The sequence below is a fragment of the Ambystoma mexicanum genome, chromosome 9, assembly GCF_040938575.1.
Source record: "Ambystoma mexicanum isolate Mex_15411 chromosome 9, UKY_AmexF1_1, whole genome shotgun sequence".
In the NCBI taxonomy this organism is placed as follows: domain Eukaryota; kingdom Metazoa; phylum Chordata; class Amphibia; order Caudata; family Ambystomatidae; genus Ambystoma; species Ambystoma mexicanum.
The window spans coordinates 860,162,771-860,185,858 of NC_090931.1; the positions used below are offsets into that span (position 1 = coordinate 860,162,771).

The following is a 23,088-nucleotide window of genomic DNA, read 5'->3' on the forward strand; positions in this document are numbered from 1 at the left end:
TACCAAATGTACCGTGATGCTGTTTCATTTTAAAGTACAGTTTCATGTTCCGAATTGTGGCGCGCTGTGTTTTGAGTTGATCTGTGTTGGTTTCTGGGTTCTGTGTGGAGTCGCGCAGAAGACGACTGGGCGCGTTTGCCTACGCAGCACAGTAACGTCACGGGGAGAGGCGGGGAATATGAATGTTTTGATAATGTCAGGCTCAGGGGCGGGGGAATTGATTTAGTGCCGCAAAAGCAGGTCAGCCAGGGCGATCGGGGAAAAGATAGGATTATCAGAAAATGGCGGCTCCCTGGTGCTTGTTTTCGCGTGCGTTTAATGGACGAAAACTCGGGTAAGGTCCAGAGGAAAGTTTTCTAAAATTGAGCCACTTGGGCTTAAAAAAACATGGCCGACCCGTAGGGACAATAAAAATGTTTACTAGACCATGCCTTTAAGGCCTCATGCACTCCAATCAACTGAGGCAATGTTTCAAGGACTTCAGCAGGAGATGCTGTTGTCAATTACACCCCCAGCCTACAGTCACAGTGGGGTCCTCAGACAACGATCCCTCAGGCGTCAAGAGTGGTGCTGTGAAGTTCAGAGGGGCTGGTCTGGGGCTCAAACCCCTAAATGGACCCAGTGGTGCCTTTGCCTGGCTCCTGCAGTCTTTCCTCCTTAGCCACTACTTTTACCCCAGTTCTCACCACTGCCGCCAATGTCGCTGCAGCCTTCACTGCTGAAATAAGCCCCACATCCTTTGCTGCCTTGGCACCTGGATTGCCAGGAGATGAGCCGGACCTGGATGTCTCTGCAGATGATACAAAAGAGATCAGCCATGCCTGCAAAGCCTTTCAACGAGCGGACTCCAGGTCCGATACAGTATTCGCACATTACAGTGCTGGAGATGGATTAAGGGGTTTCTTTCCTTTGTGCGGTCACTAAAGTAGGCTGAGAATTTAGATACTTATTTTCAGCCAGAAGTGGCAGTGAGATTCTCAAACTAGCAAAACAGCACCCATGATACCAGTAGCCAAGAAGGTGGACTCAATTCCACACACTACCAGGAGAAAAATGGTTTGGTCAGTTTGCCTACTACACATTTTGTGGCGGCTGCCATGCTTTTTGAGGAAACTCAAACCTCCATATCTCAAAGCCTACTCGATCGGGGATGATTACATCCTAGAAGCCAATGAGTCAGTTAGGCAAACTCAGAGGCTGTTTGAACAGTAGCAAATTGCAAAGCGGTGCTACCAAAGGAGCACCAGACTGGCTTCCAAAAAGGTCCAACAGAGGCATGACAGGTTGTGCATGAACTGATGGAAGCTTCAAGCCACGACTGCAACTCGTGGCATGGGTGGAAAAGCAGCTATGCATCGCCAGGATGTGTTAAGGGACACCAGGTTTCAGGCGGATGTCCAAGTAAACCTTTTGACTCTTCACTGAGCCAAGCTCTTCAGTCTGGACACAGGGCTCTATAAAACGAAAAGGAGTGGTCTGTGAAATCCTCAACCACTCTCACAAAGGCTCCTGCTAAATCAGGGATGGCAGGCCAGCTTTGGCCAAGGTGGTTTTAGAGGATTTTGTGACCCTCTTTGCAAAGGCCTCCCAGTACCCCCTGCAAATAACTGCCTCGTCCTTCCAGAGGCTTAGCCAGGCCTTCCCCCCACCCACCCACTACAGTAAAAGAGATGCAAGGATACACAGCACCCCTGTAAAAGGCAGGTCTGCCACCACAACTGAATAGAACATATTACCAAAGGAATTATCAGCAATTCCTGGGTTCTTTGAAGGGCATGGGTTCTCTCCTTATCGGCAGAGTTCAGAACACCTGCAAAGAGATTCAAAACCTTGACAAAGTTCTATTGCTGCAATCAGAGTCATTGAGCATCTACTCTGGATCCTTTGCGGGCCCAAAAACTAAGGTGGGCTTTTGGGCAATTCTGGGCCCTTCTTTGACCTTTTCTTACCCAAAGAAAGGTACAATATAACCCATGCAACAATGATATCGACTTCTTTTTAGCCAGGCAACTGCTTGGTTGCTTTGGATCTCCAGGAAAAATCTTTGCCCTTCTTTAACGCTTTAGATATAATGCATTACTTATCTTCATTCTGATTGGATGTGCTTCGATTCACATGCTTTGTATAGGCCGACATCTAGTGGTAGGTGCAGAGTATTGTATGACTTTCAAAACAGGACATCGACTGGGCAGGTTTGTAGTACCATCCCTAATGTGACATGTAGTGTACCCATGGCCCTTCACACGATAGTCCCTCAGATTGTTTTGTTTGACAAGGAGCGTGAAGCATATGCATGAATACAGGAAAGTAAAGACAGGATCTGCTTAGACTTGCATAGACTAGCGAGCAGTACCTGAAGGTGGTGGGTTGTTGGAAGGTTCAGCAGCAAACGGATGTTTAAGCACCGCCTGGCCCACCTGTGAATCACTCCATTATTCCTCCAAGCCATAATGCTGTGCGACAGTGTGAATTGAACTAGACGTAGCTGCTTTGCAAATGGCATCTAAAGTGACCTTTGCTATAAAGGCTAGAGTAGCCCCTGTGCCTAGAGTTGTATATTCGGGTGTGGAAGCTTAAGTTTCCTTGGCCAGAGAATAACAAATTTGGATGCATAGAAATAGCAAGCCGATTTAGAGACCAGATCCCCTTCACTAGCGGAAGTAGCCTTTGATGCCGGGGGCCAAGGGGCAAGATAATAGGGCACAAGCAGGAGGCTGCTGTGCACAAGAGGGGGGTGGGGGAAAAATTAAGGGGACACCCTGCCTTCCTCCTCTACCCGAGGCTATGAAAACTTTCTATCATCTAATGTATGGAGGTTTTTCTCTGCTGAATTAGTTGGGTTCTGGAAGAAGACTGGAAGTTCTATGGATTGGTTAATATGGAACTTTTTAGATCATTTAGGAGAAAACCGTGGATGTGTTCTAAGAACCACCTGCTTTAGGAATAATAAATAATCTTGAACTGAGGGGGCATGCAGTTCAACAAACCTTATGGATGGAATGGCCACCAGAAATAATTGTGGGATGCTTAGGACTGGTTTTATGCATTGGCTCAAAAGGGGGACCCATGAGTTTAGAAAGTACAACAGTTCAGTCCCATCCAGGAGTTGGATTTGAAATCGGGGTATAGCCTTTTAAACCCTTCCACAAATGCTTCAACTACTGGCATTTTACACCAGGACTGTTTTGGTTTGAGAGGTGGTGTATGTAGAAAGAACTGCTAAATGAACGCAAAGGGAGTTAAAGACTAATCCAGAGTCTAAAAGGTAAAGCAGATAGAGTATAGGGGAAGGTGAGCAATGGACTTACTTGATGCTGATTTTTGCACCAAATGACAAAGCGTTTCCACTTGTTGAAACAGCAGTGTCTTTTGTTGGTTTTACGTGCTTCTAAGATGTCCATACATTTGTGACAAGTGTAAATATCCCCAACTCTTGAGCCAAGGTGCCACGTTCAGTGTTTGTGGGCATGGCTGGAGTGTTGTCCTTGATATTGGGATAGCATGTTTTAAGGGCACGTAATTTGACTGGTGTGCAAAGACATTTTGAGCAGATGTGAAAACCATGGCCGTCATACCCACATGGTGCAATCGGGATAAGAATGCCTTGTCCTTGGTGCATTTTGTGAACTATTTTGTTCAGAAGTGGTGTTTGGTGGGGCAAGGGGAGAGCGTATGCAAATTTCCCTGACCATGTCATCCACACAGCGTTCCTCTTCGACCCAGTAGGGGAAACCTGAATGTATAGTTTGGGCATTGTGCGTTCTTGTATTGCAAAGAGATCAGGTCTGGTTGCCCCCATTGTGTGAAGAGGTGGTGTAAAATATCTGCGTATATTTGCCACTTGTGTTCTGCGGACAGCTGTAAACTTTGGCTTCAGTCTGCCAGAGTTGTGTTCCCCCGAGACCGGTGGAAGATGTTGTGGCAGAGAGCAGTTCCAAATATTTTAGGCTAAGTTTGGAGTGTCCCACCTTGCTAGTTTATATAGCACATGGCAGTGGTGTCGTGTGAAGACTAGAACCGTTTTATTCCCGATAACTGATGTTGAAAAGTTTGAGGAGCTTTGACGCCTGCTAGCAGATCTAGTAGGTTGATGTTGCGTGACTGTCCACATGCCGTGTGCAGTTTGGTGGAGATGTGCTCCCCACCTCGACAGGGAGTGGCTTGCAAAAGGGTTTTCCCATAAACATTTCCTTTGAGCACCACTGCAGTGCTTGTACTAGCGACCGAAATGGCCACTAGATCGTCCCATTTACAGATTGCCTAAGACCATTGTTTCACTAGCCACTTGTTATATCCTGTGATGTCTTGATTTTGGGTTTGCATGAGAGCATGTCGTCATGGTGAGAATGTGTGTTGGTTGGAATGTTTGTATTGGAAGAGTTCCAGCTCCAACAGTGAGTCAGATCCAGCCTGGGTGGTGCCAGTGGGTCCCCTCTGGGGTTCTGCCCCTCACATATGCTTCTCTGTAACATGTTAATAAATGGCACTCAATCAAATGTACCTGCGTCTCCTGGAATTACTACCTTTTAACACCACTCATGCACTAGGCGCATGTGTAGACGTGCGTGTGGGACAAGGTATATGCAGGACACCACCATCCCAAGAAGACGCATTGCACTTGCACGGTTATCTGATGGAACAGCCACATAATGAGGTATTTGAAACGTTTTGTACTCGTTCGTTGGAGGGGGAATATTAAGCCTTCTTGTGTTCGTATCAATGCACCCAGGAATCGTTTTCCTTGGCTGGGGAGGAGACTTTTCTCAATGACTGAACACCAATTGGAACAAAAGGTTGATTACTGGCTCCTAAAAGACACGCCACAAATGTGTCCTCGATACATTCGAGCCACAGTCTAGATAAGGGTACACTGGGATGGCTTGCCGTCACAAGAGTGCCGCTACTACTGCCAGTACCTTGGTGAACACTGTTGGCGACGAGTACATGCCAAAGGGGAGTACACTGAACTGGTAGTGAGATAGTGTGCGTTTTCCTTCTGAAAGCGCAAGGATTTTCAGTACGCTGGCCAAATATGAAAAGGACTCCGGTCCATGGTGTGGTACTTGGTCAGGATCAGTCTTGTCCATGTTTTATTAGTCAATTTGTTCACTTGATCAGGGCGGTGTCAGTCTTTTCTGGCAGAAATTGTGCATCTTCACTGTTGTAAGCAAGTGAGGCTGCACCTTTGGTCTTCAACATGGCCTCTTGAGATGCCTCGAGGCGATTAATTCCATCCTTGTGGCACACGGCTAGGTTTTGGTTGCTGGGTCTGTAAGGGGTAAGGGTAGCCAGGTTGTTTGCAGTCTAAGGAAGACCGCCACACATCCCTGAAAGATTGAAAAGAGTAAGAGGGCAGTTTAAGTCTTCTGAGACCAGTATGCCAGGTTTACATTCAACCACACCGGATGGCCATTTTTGTTGTAAAAACATTTCCAACATAAATCAGTAAATAATCCAATCGGGACTTCAGCAATCAGCAGATTTCATCGAATCTCATTTCATCGAATTTCTTCCAAGCACACTTCACCGCAAATATAGATGTTTGGGTATTAAGGTGGGAGGGTGTGGAATGGGTGCTGGGGTCTCCCCTGCATTTATGTGCAGTGAAAAGGGTTTAAAAATAAAATAATTCCATGAGAATCGCAGTAATATTTGATGGAAATCACAGATACACTCTACTGTACCACGAGCAGTAATTGTAGGTTAAACGTATACATTTAAGCAGCCTGACTAGAACCTTAATTACAAAACCAACAAAGTAGAGCACTGGTGGGGAGGTTCAAACGCAGCTCCTGGAGCTGCTCCTTTTTCATAGCCCGGTGTTAATAGTGTAAAGGTGAAGTGCATACAAGTGTATAACCAAATAGTGCTGTATAACATGCCAGGGAGCGATACGGAAGTGGCATTCACTGCAAGACAATAGATAACGTGACACTGAGAATAGTTAAATCCAATGAATGGTGAGTGTAGCAACACAAGGTGAAGTTTACCTAAGAGTGAGGGCGAAAAAACAAAATCGGGGTGATTACAAAGTAGCAAAGGGCACATGTGTTTTGGCAGCAATTACAAGTGCCAATGACAGGTACTGTAAGGGAGAGGAAATTGCAGGTTGAGACTAAAGTACAAACTGGAGGAATGAACCATGATACCCGTGAAGGGGTTATGGTAAAGGAAGGAGTAGGAGGAAAGTGAAACGATGGTAGTCAAATCAGATTTAAAAATTAAAAAAAAAAAAAAGACAAAGAGCTGTGCCAAGGTTTATAGCAGACAGGAGCATGTTGCAATGCACAGTAGCTGCTATCACAAGGTCAGGGAGGATTAATTGGTTGAAAGACTGCCAAGGATAGGCTTCCCATCCCCTCCCCCATACCACATAAATGTTGACAACTGCCATCCAACTGCATACCGTTGAACACTGCATAGCAAGCTCGTCAAATATAACATTTTTAAAAAAGGGAGCTAGAGGCAGTCATTAAAGAGGAGTGGCGAATACAGTTTAGGATATTCACAAATTGTTCTCCAGTCCTTAACTGAAATAGTTCACCGTTCAGGAATATTAATCCACACACAATGTTGCAAGACTTTATATACCAAGAGTAAATAAACGGCACAGTCAAGTCTATGCTAAGCAGGGTGAGAACATGGTATAGGTTAACATGCGACACCACAATAAGGTAATGAATGTCCACACAGTAGGTCACATTATGCTTTATAGCTTTAGCAACAGTAAAAGTAAGTTATATAAATAGTTTGTGAACTGGATTATACCTTCTGAAAACATAGTAAAGCAATGTATGGTAAAGTGCAGCTGTAAAATTGGGGTAGAGTCCACAAATGTCACTGTTCTGTTTAGCATCTCCAACACGTACCTATGCATCAATGGAACAGAAAGCCTTCAGTGGGTCAGTAGTTGAGGTTACAATGCAGTTGCGTGGGGTGAAGGTGTGCAGTCGATGGCCAAGAATGGCCATCAGCGTTTCAGAAAGTGTAGGCTTTATGAAGACCAATCACTCCACCTTAGAGAGTAGACCCTACACATCCGACCTGCAACTAAGGGGCAGGCAAATCGAGGCTAAAAAGTGAGACCATGGTAGGAAAAGAGGTACGTAGTAGCATACATACTCTTAGTCCATAGTCCCCTTTCCTCCATACTGTATGGGCATACCTTCCAAGGGACGGGAGACAGAACCTTTTTCACCAGAAAAAAAACCTTCCCTTTAAATTTAGAGGCACGCTGCCCCGACTCCATCGCCACACCTCAGTCCCCATTGACAAAAGATTTAACATTGCCTAATGACACCAGTATTGAGGGAGTAGACGGGGGGAGGGTGTATTTGGGACGTATGGAGGAAAGGGGACTATGGACTAAGAGTAGGTTAGTCACTACGGTGACTAACTTCCAATTACTCTTACGTCCCATCCCCTTTCCTCCATACTGTATGGGCGATTAGAACCGATTGTACCCCAGCTTGGAGAGGAGACCCTCCTTAAGCAAATAAGAGACACATCCGATCTAGAGCCGGCATCCAAACAGTAATGCTTGCAGAAAGCCGAGCGAGAGGCCCAAGTGGCCGCCCTGCTTATAACTTGCCAAAGGACATGGTGCTGGAATGCGATGGCCGTTGCCTTGGCCCCCGACTGCGTGGGCATGCATGTTGGCCAGGAGCAGCTTGTTCTGGCCCTCGTACGCTTCCTTGCTGGCCGAGACCATCCAGCGGGCTATGGAGGCCTTAGAGGCCAGATAGCCTGGCCTTGAGCCTCGGACCTGCGGAAGCCCTTGGTACTGTCAAAGTAGAATTTTAGGGCATGCTTGACATCCAGGCAGTGCAGCACTCTGTGCCTCATCCTTTGGATTGGGAAAGAACGTAGGAAGGACCATTTCTTCGTTCAAGTGAAATGCAGATGGAACCTTGGGCAGAAATGCCGGGTGAGTCCGCATGACTTCTTTGTCCTTGTGAAAGGTGGTATATGGTTCAAAGGCGACCAATGCCTGGATCTCGCCGATTCTGCGAGCTGAGGTAAGACAGACTACTAAGGCCGTCTTGATGGTGACCAGCCTAATGTCCACTGATGCCATTGGCTCGAATGGCTGGTGCACCAGGGCGCCCAAGACTACATTAAGGTCCCAAACAGGGTGCAGTCTCTTGATGGGCGGTTAGAGCTTTGTGAGACCAGTCAGATGATGGACTATAGGGTTAGAGGAGGAAAAGATGCCTTCAAGAGTTGCTTTAAACCCCAATGGCTGCAAAGTATGTGTGGCAGGTGTCCACCTGTACACCCTTATGAGAGGTGTGCCGAAAAAGAGCACATCATGCAAATTGCAGGCCAAGGGGTCGATTCCCCTGGAGTCTGCCCATTGGCAGACTCTGGTCCATTTGCTTTTGTACTGGGCCCTGGTGGCCTTGCCCCTGGCGCCCTGTATGATCTCCAGATTGGCCTGTGAAAGGCTAAGGTGCTGAAGCGTTACCTGCTCAGGTACCACGCTGCGAGGGCTAGTTTCTCTGGTGCGGGGTGGATGATTCTGGCTCTGTGATGTGCCAGAAGATGTGCTGGGCCCGTCGGAAGGTGTAACGGGGCACCCGAGAGACTGATTAGTTCCGAAAAACATGGCCTGGCCAGCCACTATGGAGCTATTAGAATGATGAGAAGTCGGTGGGACTCCTTGATCTTAAGAATTAGCCTGTGGATCAGGGGAGTAGGGGGAAGGCGTAGGCTTTCATGCCGGTCCACTGGAGGTGAAATGCGTTGCCCAGAGAGCTGGGGCCCGGACCCTGCCAGGATGTGAACTGGGGCACTTCTTGTTGTGCCAGGTGGCAAAGAGATCCACTTGGGATTACCCCACCTGTTGAAGATCTCCTGAATAACGAGGTTGTAGCTGCCACTCGTAGTTCCCAGCCTGCTGAGCCTATCCGCCTGCAGGTTGGATTCCCCCGGGAGGTGGACTGCCAAGAGGTAAATGTAGTTTTCCAGGGCCCATTCCCACATGCTGATCGCCAGCCTGCACAGAGGGGATTTGGTGCCTCCCTGCTTGTTGACGTAGTACATGCTGGTTGAGTTGTCCGTCTGGATGAGGCTGAGCACTGTGGCGTTCAGCTCCAGCCAATTGATGTGGTATTTCTGCTCCTGTGAAGATCAGGTGCCGTGGATCGAGCGATCGTCCAGGGTGGCTCCCCAGCCCTTGTGCGAGGAGTATGGTGATGGTGGCCTGCGGAGAAGGTGGCCGAAAGGGCTTGCCCTTGCGTAGTTTTCAGTCCATGGCCCACCAAGTTCGAGCCTGGTGGAGAGATGGAGGAACGTTGATAATCTCAGATTGCGAGCCCCGCTTCCGATTCTATGAGGCCGTGAAGTGCAGCTGAATCCCCCTCATCCTCAGTCTCGTGTGCGGCACGGCTAACAGGACCGCCACCAGTAGACCCAGGAGATGTTGGTACCACCATGCCGAGAAAGTGGGTGGAGGCCCTCTCGGAGCACATGCCCCAAATGAGTCCCAGGAATGTCAAGAGTCTGCGTAGGGTGCAGCTGGGACTTCTTGAGTTTGAGCGAGAAGCCCAGGTCATGCAGCGTATTCATAAGGGCATGGGAAGAGTGGCGAACCACTTCCGGAGATGTAGCCCTGACGAGCCAGTTGTTGAGGTATAGGTAGATGGAGGCCCTGCGCTCTGAGGAGGGCTGCCACAGCGTTCACTAGTCTGGTAAAGACCCTGTGGGCCGAGTTGAGGCCAAATGGAAGGAATTTGTATTGGAAATGGTAGGCCATGATCCTGAACCGTAGGCAATAACGATGGCGCTGCCAAATCGGGACTTGTAGGTACGCGTCCTTCAGGTCCAGGGAGCACATCCAGTCTCCCTTGTCCAATGTCGCCGCTATAAAAGCTGGAAAAAAAAAAAAAATCTTGAATTTTTTGCAGGGGTAGGGAAAAGATTAGGGTGAAAGGTCCAGCACAACTCAGGCCCGCCTGGTTCTTCTTCTGAATGGCGAAAATCCTTGAGTAGAAGCCACAGCCTGGAGTGGAGGCTGGCACTTCCTCCACTGCCTGGCTCTCTATGAGCGACCGGATCGCCGAGAGAGTTGCTGTCTCAACCTGTGGGAGGGAGGAGAGGCTGGGATAGGAAGGCGGTACCCCGTGGATACTACGGAGAGCAAGCCTGCCCCCCATTGGAGACATGGGAACCAGACGGGGCATGCCATGCCTTCTTTCCCTTGGAGGCGGATGCTGAGGAGTGGGACTGGACGAGGCCAGGGATGCATTCCCTCTTATTCCAGGCTGCCGTACCCACCCACGACGCTATCCGACACAGGCAGTCTGAATACTGCCGAGCGCCCGTAAATACGAATCTTGATGCCATAATTTCAGCGTTTGTCAAAATTCTCAGTGCATGCTGAGAAATCTGTATCCATCCTACAGCCTCCATTAGGCTCCACGAGGCCATTGCTACTTAAAAATGGACAACCAAAATATTCTGAATGTAGCTTCTGTCCCCATCTGGCTGAAACTGCAGTGATTGAAAGTTTGTTGATACTTGAACCAATCACTTTGCCGGCAGGTGAACGACTGCCCACCCACTAAGGCCACCCAACAAGGCAGGTCCTGTCGCAAGCCTGTCTGGAACCGTATGGGCTCTGGGCCAAATACTCTTCATTGCTGAAAACAATGTCCTTCATCCCGCAGCGGTATGCCCATGGACACTCGGTAAGACCCCCCGCGCCCCCTCCTACTCGACTCTTCTCCTCCCGAACGATCTCGCAACATGATCCTCCCGACCATCGATGCAATATCTCCCCCATAAAATAGACCTATGCCCTGCCAAACACAGTGTAACACCGTAACATGCCTTTTTGTCTTTGACTTATGTTGTACCTACCTGTACTTAGTTGCATAACCCGGGCGCATCAAGCCTAACCCGCAGGCAAAGGCACTTGCTTTCTATTGGCCGGACCCTGTATGCACTGATCTGCCCCCAGTTAACTCCTACTGTTATACTGCTTCTTCCATATCGCACATGACCCTCTGTGCCAGCACAATACAAAGCAAGGCTATATATGCCAACCCTGCTGTCAAAAACATGCTACCATAAATGCTGCCCAAACGTTCTGGCATTTGCTACAGCTATCTTAGTTCTTCCCAATGCAACTGCTGCCCACAATATTGCTTTAAATGAGACTCGCCAATGATCGCTATTCAGTCGCTAATGACAGACTGCACTCGCCATAAAGGTCCAGTGTCCTGTAGCCACATCCAGGCCGCCAACCCTCGAGACAGATGATTGCATTGCACCTTCCCACAATACTGTGCCGTCCTTCGCCTACTCTGCATCCAACACATGGCAGACCACTGTGCCTATACTTTTGCCTTTGCCACTGTACCTAGACCATTGCGCCCATGTTCATGTTCGCCTACGGCACTTATGCTCAACTTAGCCCACTGTTACTACATCGCATTTTGCCCATTGTGACCATACAGGTTTTAGCCTACTGAGATCATTTGCATTTTAGCCTTTTGTAATTACACTGATTTTAGCCCTCTGTGCCTATTCTGAACTTAGTCTACTGTGACTACATTGCATTTTGCCCATCGCGACCATATTGGTTAGCCTACTCTACCTACGATGCTAAAACCAGCCCATTGTGACTATGCTCGGCTCAGCCTGCTACGACTACATTGAACCTAGCCCACTGTTTATAGTGAATTTAACCCATGGTAACTATATTTAATTCAACCTATTCTGCCGAAGTTGCATCTAACCCCTGCGAACCACTGTGCCGAGACAGAACAGACTATCACAGCCTACCTAAACTTAGCTTGAGCCAGCTTACACCACGAGGACCTAGCTTCAGCCCATCTTACCTAATACATTGTAGGGCAGTTAGTGCCTGCTACAATGGATGTCAGCAAAAATCTGTTTATCTGTACCACTGCTGCTCATACAAACAATCCTGATAACCATGGATCAAATCAAATATGCACCTTGCCCCACTTTGAACAGAAACACTAGGCTTCGAGCCAGACTCCCATCCTTCTACGAACCTAAAATAACTAGTAACACCTACTTGAACCGCCGCACCGACCCTAAATTTACCACTCTACATACGGCACAAGCCCACATGCAAACCATCTCAGATGCCAAAACTAAAGATCACATACCTGCAACGCTGAAAACTCAGAAATTACCTAGCACAACCACAATAACAGAAGCACTGATCAATGCCAGATCTGTCGTTGCCCAGGCCACTGAAATAGCCGACCTATCATCCGACAACCTTGACCTCCTAGCAGTCACAGAAACTTGGCTTCACGAAGCTGCAGGCCCAGCACTTACACTCAATACCAGAAAATGATGAACTCCCAAGAATGTACCGACCTAACTCCTAGAGGAGGCAGCCTAGCTATCGCAGCTAAAGATAACCTGGACCTCAGACTATCCTCGCTACCCCCACTAAAATCTTGAGATCTACTCTCAGCAAAATTGCCTAGATCCCCATGCCGTACTGTAACCATATACCTCATAAAGGCCACCAGGACCCATAGGCTCATTCAAAGGACATTTCTAACCTCTTAGCTAACAATACTAAAGACTCATTCCAGATAATCATCTTAGGTGGATTCAACGATCTAGACAACAAACGAGCTCAAACAATGGCTACCATGCTCGAACATGGCCTTACCCAAAAAATCCTCTCCCCCACTCATGATCAAGTTAGGACTTGAGACTGGATTGCCACCTTAAACTGCCCAACAACAATCTCCAAAATTACACCTCAACCTTGGATTTACCATTACCTAATTGACTTTAGCTTAACACTCAAACAAATGGATAAAGATAAAATTAGGGCTCCCGCCATTCCCACTAGATTGATGAAAAATGTCACACCCGACAATATCCTAGCTCTCCTCCTTCCGGTAATTAATGCCTTGTCAAGCAACTCCGACCCAGCTACACTGTGTGGGATGTTTTTACCCATGCATCCAAGCCCTACCCCAAAACTGTGCAGTACTGGCATGGAAAACATCATGATTGCCAGAACTCCCCAGAGTGCACAGGGAAAACATGAAGAATAGGCTGCCACCCATTTTTGCCTATGTTGTGAGCACAGGAGGGCACCGCCTAAAACCACCATTGGGCTACACACACAGTAGCCTGAAACCATTGGGAATGGCAATGCTGATTGCCAAAAGCAACCCAGAACTGTGGGGAATTCATTTTCTTAACAAAAATGGATGCAGTACCGGTGCTCACCACTATCAGAGAGCCGGCGTTTTAAAACCCAGACTTGTGTAAAACTGAACAAATGAACCGAAACCGGCCAAGGAAAGACTTGCTAAGAGGTGGATACAATATAAAACTATATTCTGAAATAACTTGAAGGAAGTAATTATTTAATTTATATATAAAAAAAATAGCTGCATGTAAGTTGGATTTGAATGTAGAAAACTGGGAACTAAAGTGACATTTAGCTGAATTCTGCCTGAGAACTACCCCCGACAGGAGAAACCTGCTCAGCCACTCTTCCCAGGCCTAGCTGCATCCTGCTGCCCCCACCAAAAGGAGATGACACCTCTCTGATTAGATTAGGGGAGGGGCACCTGCAGGAGGTTGAACAAAGCACTGTCCTGGGCTCAGGCAAATGTTATATTGGGGGGGTCGTAAAGTGGCTTCCTCTTGGGAGAAACTGGGAGGGGCAGTGCCCCTGCTAGCAAGCTGAGCTTGGGGGAAGTGGATAAACCAGTTATTCCACCATGTGATGTGGTAAGCCAAACCCCTTTTTGACCAGGGCATTATTTTAAAAAGATAGATAATTCATAGTGCGGACTGGTCAAAATTATATAAATATTATTCTTGGGATTTTTCCAGGCACATTTTAAAAGGTGTTAGGCCCCTGTGGGATGTTCGTGGGGATAGTAGCGCAGAAAAGGTTGTTACTCCAAATGTATGCATGTTAAAAATCTGACACTTTATCATCTGAAACCCATATCCCTGGTGCACATTTGTGTACAATCTGGAAAGGTTGAGGTCGTTAGCTGGATGAAAAGGGGAGCTGGATGAAAAGGGGAGAATTCTGTCATCAGTGGACACGACATTGTATAAAGACAGGGATCAGATGGTTTGGTGCTACAGAAAATATGTTAACTGGACCTATAATATGAGAAAAATGGTACATCGATAAATATGTATTTGGATCAGAAATAGATGTGTGCAATTTGACAAGGGGAGGTTCCTCTGACCATAAAACCTACAGCATCACTCTGACTCACATTTCCTTCTCCCAATCAAGGGAGAGAGGAGGAATTGGCCAATGACAAGAGAGGGGCAGGCTTAGCTAGGCCCAGGAACACACCCATTTTCAAAACACATAGAAAGGGCCACTGAAACCCAGGTAGTGGATTAACTTTCCACTTTGTTGCGGGACGCTTTGCCGGGAGACTCCAGACTTCAAATCCATCAACCTCCAGAGACCAGAGACCCAGAGAGACCAGAACTGTGCAGTGCTGAGAGCAGAACCAGAGACCAGACCACTGTTCAGAACCACCCGTCGGAAGTCCTGCACAACCGGACCAGAACTTGACGGCTTATTTCAAAAATATAGTGCCAGTACTCACTGTGCAAAACCAATCTTAGTTTAAAATAATCTAATCCAAACTATTTTAGCCTATTAGAACTGCCTCCTAGAATCGTGTCATTCTGTCATCTTTAAAACTGAGAACTGTCATCCGTCATTCTGAGCTTTAAAATTTCAAATCCGAACAACTTTCACAAAATCGTCCTTATCTACGGAACCGTTTGTGCTAGGAACGAGATTTAACTTTCATCTTAAAGCTAAGATTCTAGGCTTTCATAGAACCGACTTCCTACTCCTAATAGTGCCTCCGTAATTATGCTCGATGCGCGCGAGTAAATTTGCTGCGATTTGACATTTTGCACAATTTCAGCCACGTGTAAAAATCAGCAGCTTCTTGCTTTCCTTTGCTAAAATTCGTTTTAACCTGCTGGTTACACAGAGCATTGCTAAAGTGAGCCTGAACTAATATAAACTAGATATCATCCACCCTGAACCTCTAGAGGGAATTAAAAGCATTTTAGCACATTTCTCACTTCATTGTCATCACATTCAAAGCATTTTGGGCCTGTGTTTCAAACCTCTACCTGTTTTCCCCTAAACGTGCTGGGGGGGAGGGGGGGTTACTGCATTTCATATTGCATTTTGTTGTGATTCTTGCAGACTGTACGATTTCCTTCCATTTCTTATATTGCATACGGGGGAGTGAATTGTCAAAAGAAAGTGATCATATTACCTTTTGCTAAAATCATAACAAGTATTTCTGTACTGCAATTTATTCCTCATTGCTTTTCCCTTGAAACCATAAAAGTATTTTCGCTGCCTTATCCATCCTATACCAACTCCTCATTGACTGTAAAGAAGTGTACTAGTGTTAGGTTACCCATTGTTGATCAACATAATATTCATGGTGTGATATCAATTTCTTATAAAAGTGTGATATATATATTTTAATTTTTCAAATAAACCTTTTAAGTTTGCAAAACAAGCCTACTTCTTGGCTCAGTGGGGTCAAGGGGGATTCTAAGAGAGGGGTGTTATACAAGGGTTCATCATCCAGATTATAACTTGCCATAAAAATAAATAAGGGCTTCCCTTGGGCATCCCAGACAAGGCACTGACTTAGTGGGATTGCTTGATTGGAGTCACTTACAACTGGTGGACTCCTATAATGACATTATGGCTATGATTCTAGATACCATTGCCCCACTTAAGGTACACAAGAGCAAACAAACTCACCTCAATACTTGGTTCACCGCCCACCTAAAAGAACTTGGATTGGAAAAAAGGAAGCTAGAAACCACATGGCAACATTCCCCAACAGAAGAAAAACTAAAATTATAACAATGTGCCAATAACTACAAGAATGAAATTATCCAAATGAAATTCTACAGTGAAATCATTTTTAAAGCATGCTCCAATACCAAGGTATTTGTCATCCTTCGAGAAGAATTGCCTATACCCCTGCCGGATAACATACCTAAAGACAAGCAATGGTGCACTAGCATTCAAAATGCCTGAGCAAATAAAACAAACATTACAAACCAAAATGACAGCTAAAAAAAGCTTCTCTCCCCATTGCCGAAATACCAACCACTACCACGCCTAAAAACAAACCTGATTTAGCTCCATTCAAATTCGCCAAAGTCTCCATTCAGGAAACTGAAAAAATTATTGCTTCCCTAAGAATGTCAAACGGTAAAGGCGACAAATGTCCAGCCCAAATAATTAAGGATGCGGCTAGAGATTTAGCCCCCTTCCTCTCTAAACTCATTAATGCCTCCTTTTAATCTAATACTGTCCCAAGTAGCTTAGAAGAATAATACACAGTGGCCTATCTTCAAATTCAGAAATACCTTGAAACCAACCAACTTCTAGGCTCCTGCCAATCTGGTTTCAGACCCAAAAATGGCACAGACAGCTTTAATAGACATTAAAGCCCACATTGACGAGCTTAATGATAAAAGGAAACACAGCTATGCTACTCCTTGATCTGTCGGCAGCATTTGACTTGGTGGACCATGCACTATTATGCGAACACCTAGCATCGGCTGCCTACTTTGAGTGAAGCCATAGCTTGGGTCCAGTCCTTTCTGGATAATAGAAGCATGCAAGTCTTCTCCACCTCAGCATCAGTAGACCCAATACAAACATGTGGCATCCCTCAGGGCTCAGGTGTCTCACCAACCATGTATAATATCTTTACTAAGCCTTTGACAAATCGGATAGACTGGGTCATCTACACAAACTACACGGACAACACCCAGATCCTCATTCCCCTTTCTGGCAATTTCACCTCAGATACAGACTTAGTAAATTAAATCTACACCTTCATTCAGGATTGGATGGCAACCCATGGCCTCGGCCTGAACGACGATAAAAATGGAGATCCTGATCCTCGGTTCCGCCAACAAACTAAAAAAAATAAAAAATAAAAAAAACTTGACATGGACTACAGTGCCTTCCATATCAACATAATTACAGTTGCCAAAGAAGTGAAGACACTTGGCTTCCATCTGCACTCTACTCTAAAAAAACAGGTAAACTCCTCGTCTCATCCACTGCCTACAGTGGAAACAGAGCATGTAGACCCTTTCTCTCACTTGCAAGTTGCATTATCTTAGCGAATACCCTCATCTTATCAAAACTACTGCAATGCACTGTATCTGGGAGCCAACAAATACATTATCAATAAATTACAGACATTGCAAAACAACGCGCTCAGAACTGCTTTTAATCTCCCTACCAGAGAGCACATATCTAATGCTAGAAGAAACCATCACTGGTGGAAAATTACGGATAGGATCCTCTTCAAAACTGTATCACTAACCTTCAAATGTCTCAACAACGCAGCCCCTCCATACTTGAAGGGAAGAATAATAATTTCGGCACGATCCACTAGGACTGCCTCCAAATTCCTAGGTTCAGACCAAAAAAAAAAAAAAAAAACACAGGAGGTAGTGTCCTTGTAAAACCAGCCCAGCAATGGAATGCTCTACCAGTTGAGCTCGAAGAGACCAATCATACTATATGGTATGAGACGTAACACTCACACTTGGCTACGTCTCAACCACTAGACTAAGGATTACAAATGGATGCCTACGTTTATTCTACATACCTCTGTACCCCAAGACTGAAACCTGCCTGTATTGTCTATATCTGTAACTAAGCTTGAAGTATTCTTGTGACGGTGTGCGCCCAGCTATCTAATGGTTTGGTGCGCACTACAAATTAATAAACAAACTCACTCCGTCCACCCACTTTGATGTTTACGTCCACCCCCTTTGATGTTTACGCTGGTTCTGAGATGGGGAGCGGTCCAGCTGCCTGGACCTGCTTTCCTGGAAGCCGCGGAACCCTCCATATGTACGACCCTTTTCCAAGCGCTGCTGATTGGGTGTACGATTTTGGCGTGGTTCCCCCGCCCCCCTCACCCACACATCAAATGGTCGTTCTAGAATGCTCTCCTGGACATCAGGGTTGAATTTGTTGCCCGGAGCCAGTCTGTCCTCATGTACGTGGCAATGCAGATGGCACGGCCCGAGGTATCGATATGAGCCACTGGTTTCCATGAGGTCATGCACCACAAGCTTGGCTTCCGTTAGCCCCCGCCTTAAAGCGTGATGTCATTGGGTGGGGAGTTTAGAAGTCCCCAATTTCCCGCCATAAGCGTTGGTTGGCGGCAGCCAACATGGCATCTGCGTTGGCCTGACATAGGTGCAAGGAGGTGTTGTAGTAGATCTTGCCGTACGCCTCCAAGATCTTGTCCTCCTTGCCTAGCAGCGCTGCAGAGGAGGACGACTTAGGCTTGGAGTATAGTGATGCCGCAGCGATCACCGATGTGTGGCTGAGGATGGGTCGAGAGCAAGAGTGTATCCCCCTCCATCTGCCTGTACTTGGCGTCCAGGTGTCAGATGACCGAGCCAACCCTTCTTGGCCAGGGAGACTACATCGATTTGCAGTGGAATCCCCCATGTTGGCAGAGGGGCGTCTAGGAGGACTTCAGCCAGAACCTGTTCAACCTCGGGTTGGGGAGGCCCAGGTACTCCGCCAGGCCAGCAAGACATTCATGGATGGCCCTGGCTGACGATGGCGTATCCGAATCCTCCTCCTTGTCCGTATCCTGCAGATCTGGAAGATCTATCTTGTGGAGGAGTAGATGGCGCAGGAGGCTGGGGTACAAGGACAGCAGCCGGAGGAGGCGGAGGTTGCGGAGCTGGCGGCTGCACCGGGGCCCCGATGGAGACGGTGGTGCCGTTAGCAAGGAGGGGGAGGGCTTCCCTGGCTGGGTCTTTGATGTTAAACCCCCCGCCCCCATCTCAGGAGACCTCATGAGGCCGAGAAACTTCCTCGAAGAGCACCTCCTCACTGGCCAAAGAGGTGGCAGGGGGTACCAACGGGCTGCTGCATACCCTGTCCATATGGAGGCAAAGGAAGTTGCCCTGTCCAAATGAAGGGTAGACTGTAGGCCACATACCTGGTTGAAGCCAGACCCTCCTTGACACTATGGCGTCGGATGGGTTCCCATTTCTGGCGCGGTTGCCATTTTGTCGAGCTGCCTGCCACGTGTCGCTCAGCCTGCTGGGCCCGGCCTCGTCCAAGACTTTCGAGTGGATCACAAGGCCTACCCTGTTCCTCGGTCCAGTAGGTGCGACACCCTCCACCTGGGTCGATAGAGCTGTGTTTAGGCACCCCTCGGACGCAATGCTGGTATTATGACATAGCCCCTCGGACGTATTGCCAGTATTAGGGCGTAGCCCCTCTGCATTTGTGCCGGTAAAGGGACATAGTCCCTCGGGTGTAGACCTGGTATAAGAACCTTCTGGTCCCCACTGCGCCCGGGAGGATCCGAGGATCCCTCGACCCAAATGCCGGTAGCTGTAGCAGCCACGGGGCACGTGCCGGTAGAAGGACCCGGCCGGTCACTCCCGCACAGGAGTCCTTGGGAGGAGTCTCCCTTGTGAGGTGCAATGGAAAATATCAGCCCGATCATGGGCCTGGTTCGATGCTTCCCGAAGTTCTTGAGATCCTCTGGAAGAGCTCCCTCCACCTGGCGAGTGTTCTTCAGCGCCTTCGAGGACAGCGAGTCACACGCCAAACATGATTGCCAACTGTGGTCCAAGCCAAGTTAACGTAGGCCGAGTGCCTGAAGTCGGGAAGAGCCCGTCGCAGGATGGACACCTGGCGACCCCTGTACAAGTCGACATGCGCCGGGGCGGAGCCTGACACCCGAGGACCGAGTACCTGAATGATAGATAAGACAAAGAAGTATCCGCGCATGGAATTACATGGCCGAAGCCAAACCCAGGAGCGCTGGTGAATTAGGCCCGTTCCCGTCCATGCGGAAAAGAGGACTGAGGTGTGGCGCCTGGAGGGCGGAGTCAGGGCAGAACATGCTCCCTGGGCCGCGCGGCTAAAGGGGAAAGGTTTTTCTGGTGAAAAAGGTTCCATCTCCCGTCCTTTGGAAGGGACGCCCATACAGTATGGTGGAAAGGGGACGAGACGTAAGAGTACCAAACGCAATGGATGCTCTAGACAATATAGTGGAGAAACACCTGTACATATTGTATTACAAAAATGGGTATGCTGTCTTAACAAGGATCACATTTAAGGCCACCAAACCATAATCTGCAAGTCAACAATGCTATCCCCATCACTTAAAAGGCAGGTAGCAGGAACCAAACCTCCAGCCCTTGTAGGCTGGAGCTGTGCATTCATATAGTATGCCACAAAACCTAAAACCACCTTCCCTCTGCCCACAGCAACTCCACACTGACAGCAGAGCCCTCAAACCAATTCCAGGCTCAGAGTTACAGATTCCTACTGGTCAGAGTGCACAGCACTCACAAACCAGGAGGTGCTACAAGGACACAAGAAACCAGTCTCGAATATGCTGCAGGGGGAGGCCCACAAGCAGTGCATAGCGAGCAGTCCACAAGACATGGTGCCGCAAAAGCACGCCAGCCACACTGCCAAAAAAACGACAGCATCGCAAAATAACTCAGGTTGCTAAATGGAGAAGATTTTTTTTTTTAAAGCGTACCAGTGAACAAGAGCTCACATTAAATGCAGATATCATCCCATGTTAACCATTTGTCACAGCCCCAAAGCAGTTTTAGATGGTCTGAAGGAGGGCACCCACAAGGAGACATTGCCCTGCAGCCCAAGTGAAAGTTTTCCAACAGACGCCACTATGTGGGTTCATGCCTCATCCTGCATCCATCATTTATGCACCAATTCAACTGGAATCAAGGCATGGGAGCCTACAGTGTGAAGCAATGACAAAAGATTATATAACTAGGCGGTTAATATGAAGCCATTGCACGTGCCACAGCTGATGCACTGCACAAGCAGAAGAGGGCAAGTCAACTTCTGCCGTTAAGGTAACGCATAGCAATAACCTTTGCCATTACAAGAATAGAACATAAAGGTAGTTACTGAAAATATGGGATTTGCTGAATGGAATGGTGGAGGTCAGGAAACATGCAATATGAATTTCAGCAACAGCTTCGACACTGGACAATGCTAGGTTATTTCATCTATGATCTGTGGGGGGGTTGCACGGTTGGTTTTATCTAGTGCCCAGACTAAGAGCTTCGTTATCATCAAGGTGAAATCAGAAAATGAAATGTTAAATTGCCATACAAAGTATAACAGAACATCAGAGGTGCCACAGTACACAGGAATATGGTCATGCCAGTTGCAAAATAAAAAAGTCTCCATGCACCATGGTTGACCCAAGCTTACTTGTGTTCATGCTGCAATGGAAGGGATGCTTGCCCAGAACAGAGAATTTGCTTACCACCACTTTTCTTTCCTTCTCCCTCACACGTCTGGTTTGTTCTGCTTCAGGCCTCCAGCTGCCGCTTCTCGAAACCCATTCGCAGTAAACAGACCTTAGACTGGGCATACACCAGGTCTGCATGCCAGCACGGCTGGGCCACCCACTCAGTCCGTCCACACCCCTGCTCCCCCACAACCCACTTGTGGACCACACAGGCAGCATCAGGAGAAGCCTTTTGGTGGGAAGTCAGCATGAACTTGAACCAACAGCCTTGGAGTTCCTGCACAATGCACGGACACGGATATAAGGCTTGGTGCTGCCTCACAGAGAACTTGGGCTAGCGACCTCTATGTGGGGCAACAAAGCACTTCCCAATATGGGCCAGCTACTGTTTGACAACTATGGAATATTACATTCAGGACAGAGTCCAGAATGCTAAAATTAAGTTGGCTACGTACCTCTCCTATGGTTCCAGTCACATACTGGTCAATGGCGTTCGATATCTCTGCTCTCTTCACTCCGGCTTTGAATGTCATGGAAAGCACACGTGGGTGATGTCTCAACCACCAGTTATTGGCTTTGTCACCTGCTAACCTGGTGCAATGGATCCTTGACTGCTGCCCTGCGCCAATGCCCACCACCTGAAAGGGACAAAAGTAAAAACTCTTGAAAAACTGGATTTCTAGCACCACATTGCTGCACCAGACCATGCAACCATCCCCGCTTTACAAGGTGTGGACCAGTCCAATGATATGGCCCATAAGGTGTTTCTAAATCAATGAGGCTGAACAGTGCTCTGAACATTCCCACACTCTTTGGGTAATGATGGAAGGTTGACCTGCACCCCAGATAACACTAAACAAAAAGGTCCATACATTCATTTTACCTGCAACAGGTCCAAGGCGCATTGGTGCCCCTCGATTTCTAGAAGTATGTATTCAAAGACTGAACACCAGTGGAGCATCCAACCAAATGTCGACTCCGTAATCACAACCATGCACTGTGTGGGGGAGATGTGCCCACTTGCTCCCTAGTCTGCTCTCTCCAGGACACCCGATTAGTAAAAAGCTCATGGGTGCCACTGATCATTTCCCCTGAACGAACACCACCTCAGCGTTGCCTTTGTCAGAGGTCTTGTTCTGTGGCTAGAAAGACAATGGACCACACTGTGCCCCAACAAAGTAGAAACCTGTGTCGGAGGTAGCTACTGGTACTGCAGTCTTTAGGGCATGGCATTTCGTGGGGTGGAGTTCTAGTGGGTGAAACCACAAAACCTTGCAAATGGTTAATTCGCCTCCTGTATGGCCTAAAGCCATAACAGGTTATTGTAGTGGATCAATTTAGAGGGGCATACTGTTGGCAGTCAGGTCAGGAGCTGGCATGCTGCGCCTAGATTTAGTTGTGAATGAAAACTACAGTTAGGGAAGAAAGGTAATGGGGAAGAGCATGTAGTTTACATGCAACACAAGACATGCCCACTGCCAAGACAAGAGGGGGGGTGGGTGTTACAAAACAGCATGCTTCCAGCAACCAAATTAAGATGTGTTGGGATGGTCTGAGGCTTTGATAAGGGCTAGAGAGGACCGGGCCAATACATCATGGTTTGTGCAAGCAAATGGGGCCACTCAAGTCTAGCCATAGGAGTCTTGCTCAAGGGCGTCTCGCAGTGCGATAGCGAGGCTGTCATGACAAGTAGTCAGTAAATCACAAACGCAGAAGCGAAGATGGGGGAAATCAGAAAACGTACTGG

The 23,088-nt window shown here is 47.5% G+C and overlaps 1 protein-coding gene across 1 annotated transcript in view; it reads right to left on the reverse strand.

Annotated features, from left to right (window-relative positions):
• ATIC (5-aminoimidazole-4-carboxamide ribonucleotide formyltransferase/IMP cyclohydrolase) overlaps positions 1-23,088 on the reverse strand; it is a 185,870-nt gene that overhangs the window by 62,894 nt on the left and 99,888 nt on the right. The window contains exon 14 of the mRNA XM_069615935.1: positions 21,797-21,979. Within this exon, the coding sequence (XP_069472036.1) occupies positions 21,797-21,979 (183 nt within the window). The remainder of the gene's footprint in view (positions 1-21,796; positions 21,980-23,088) is intronic.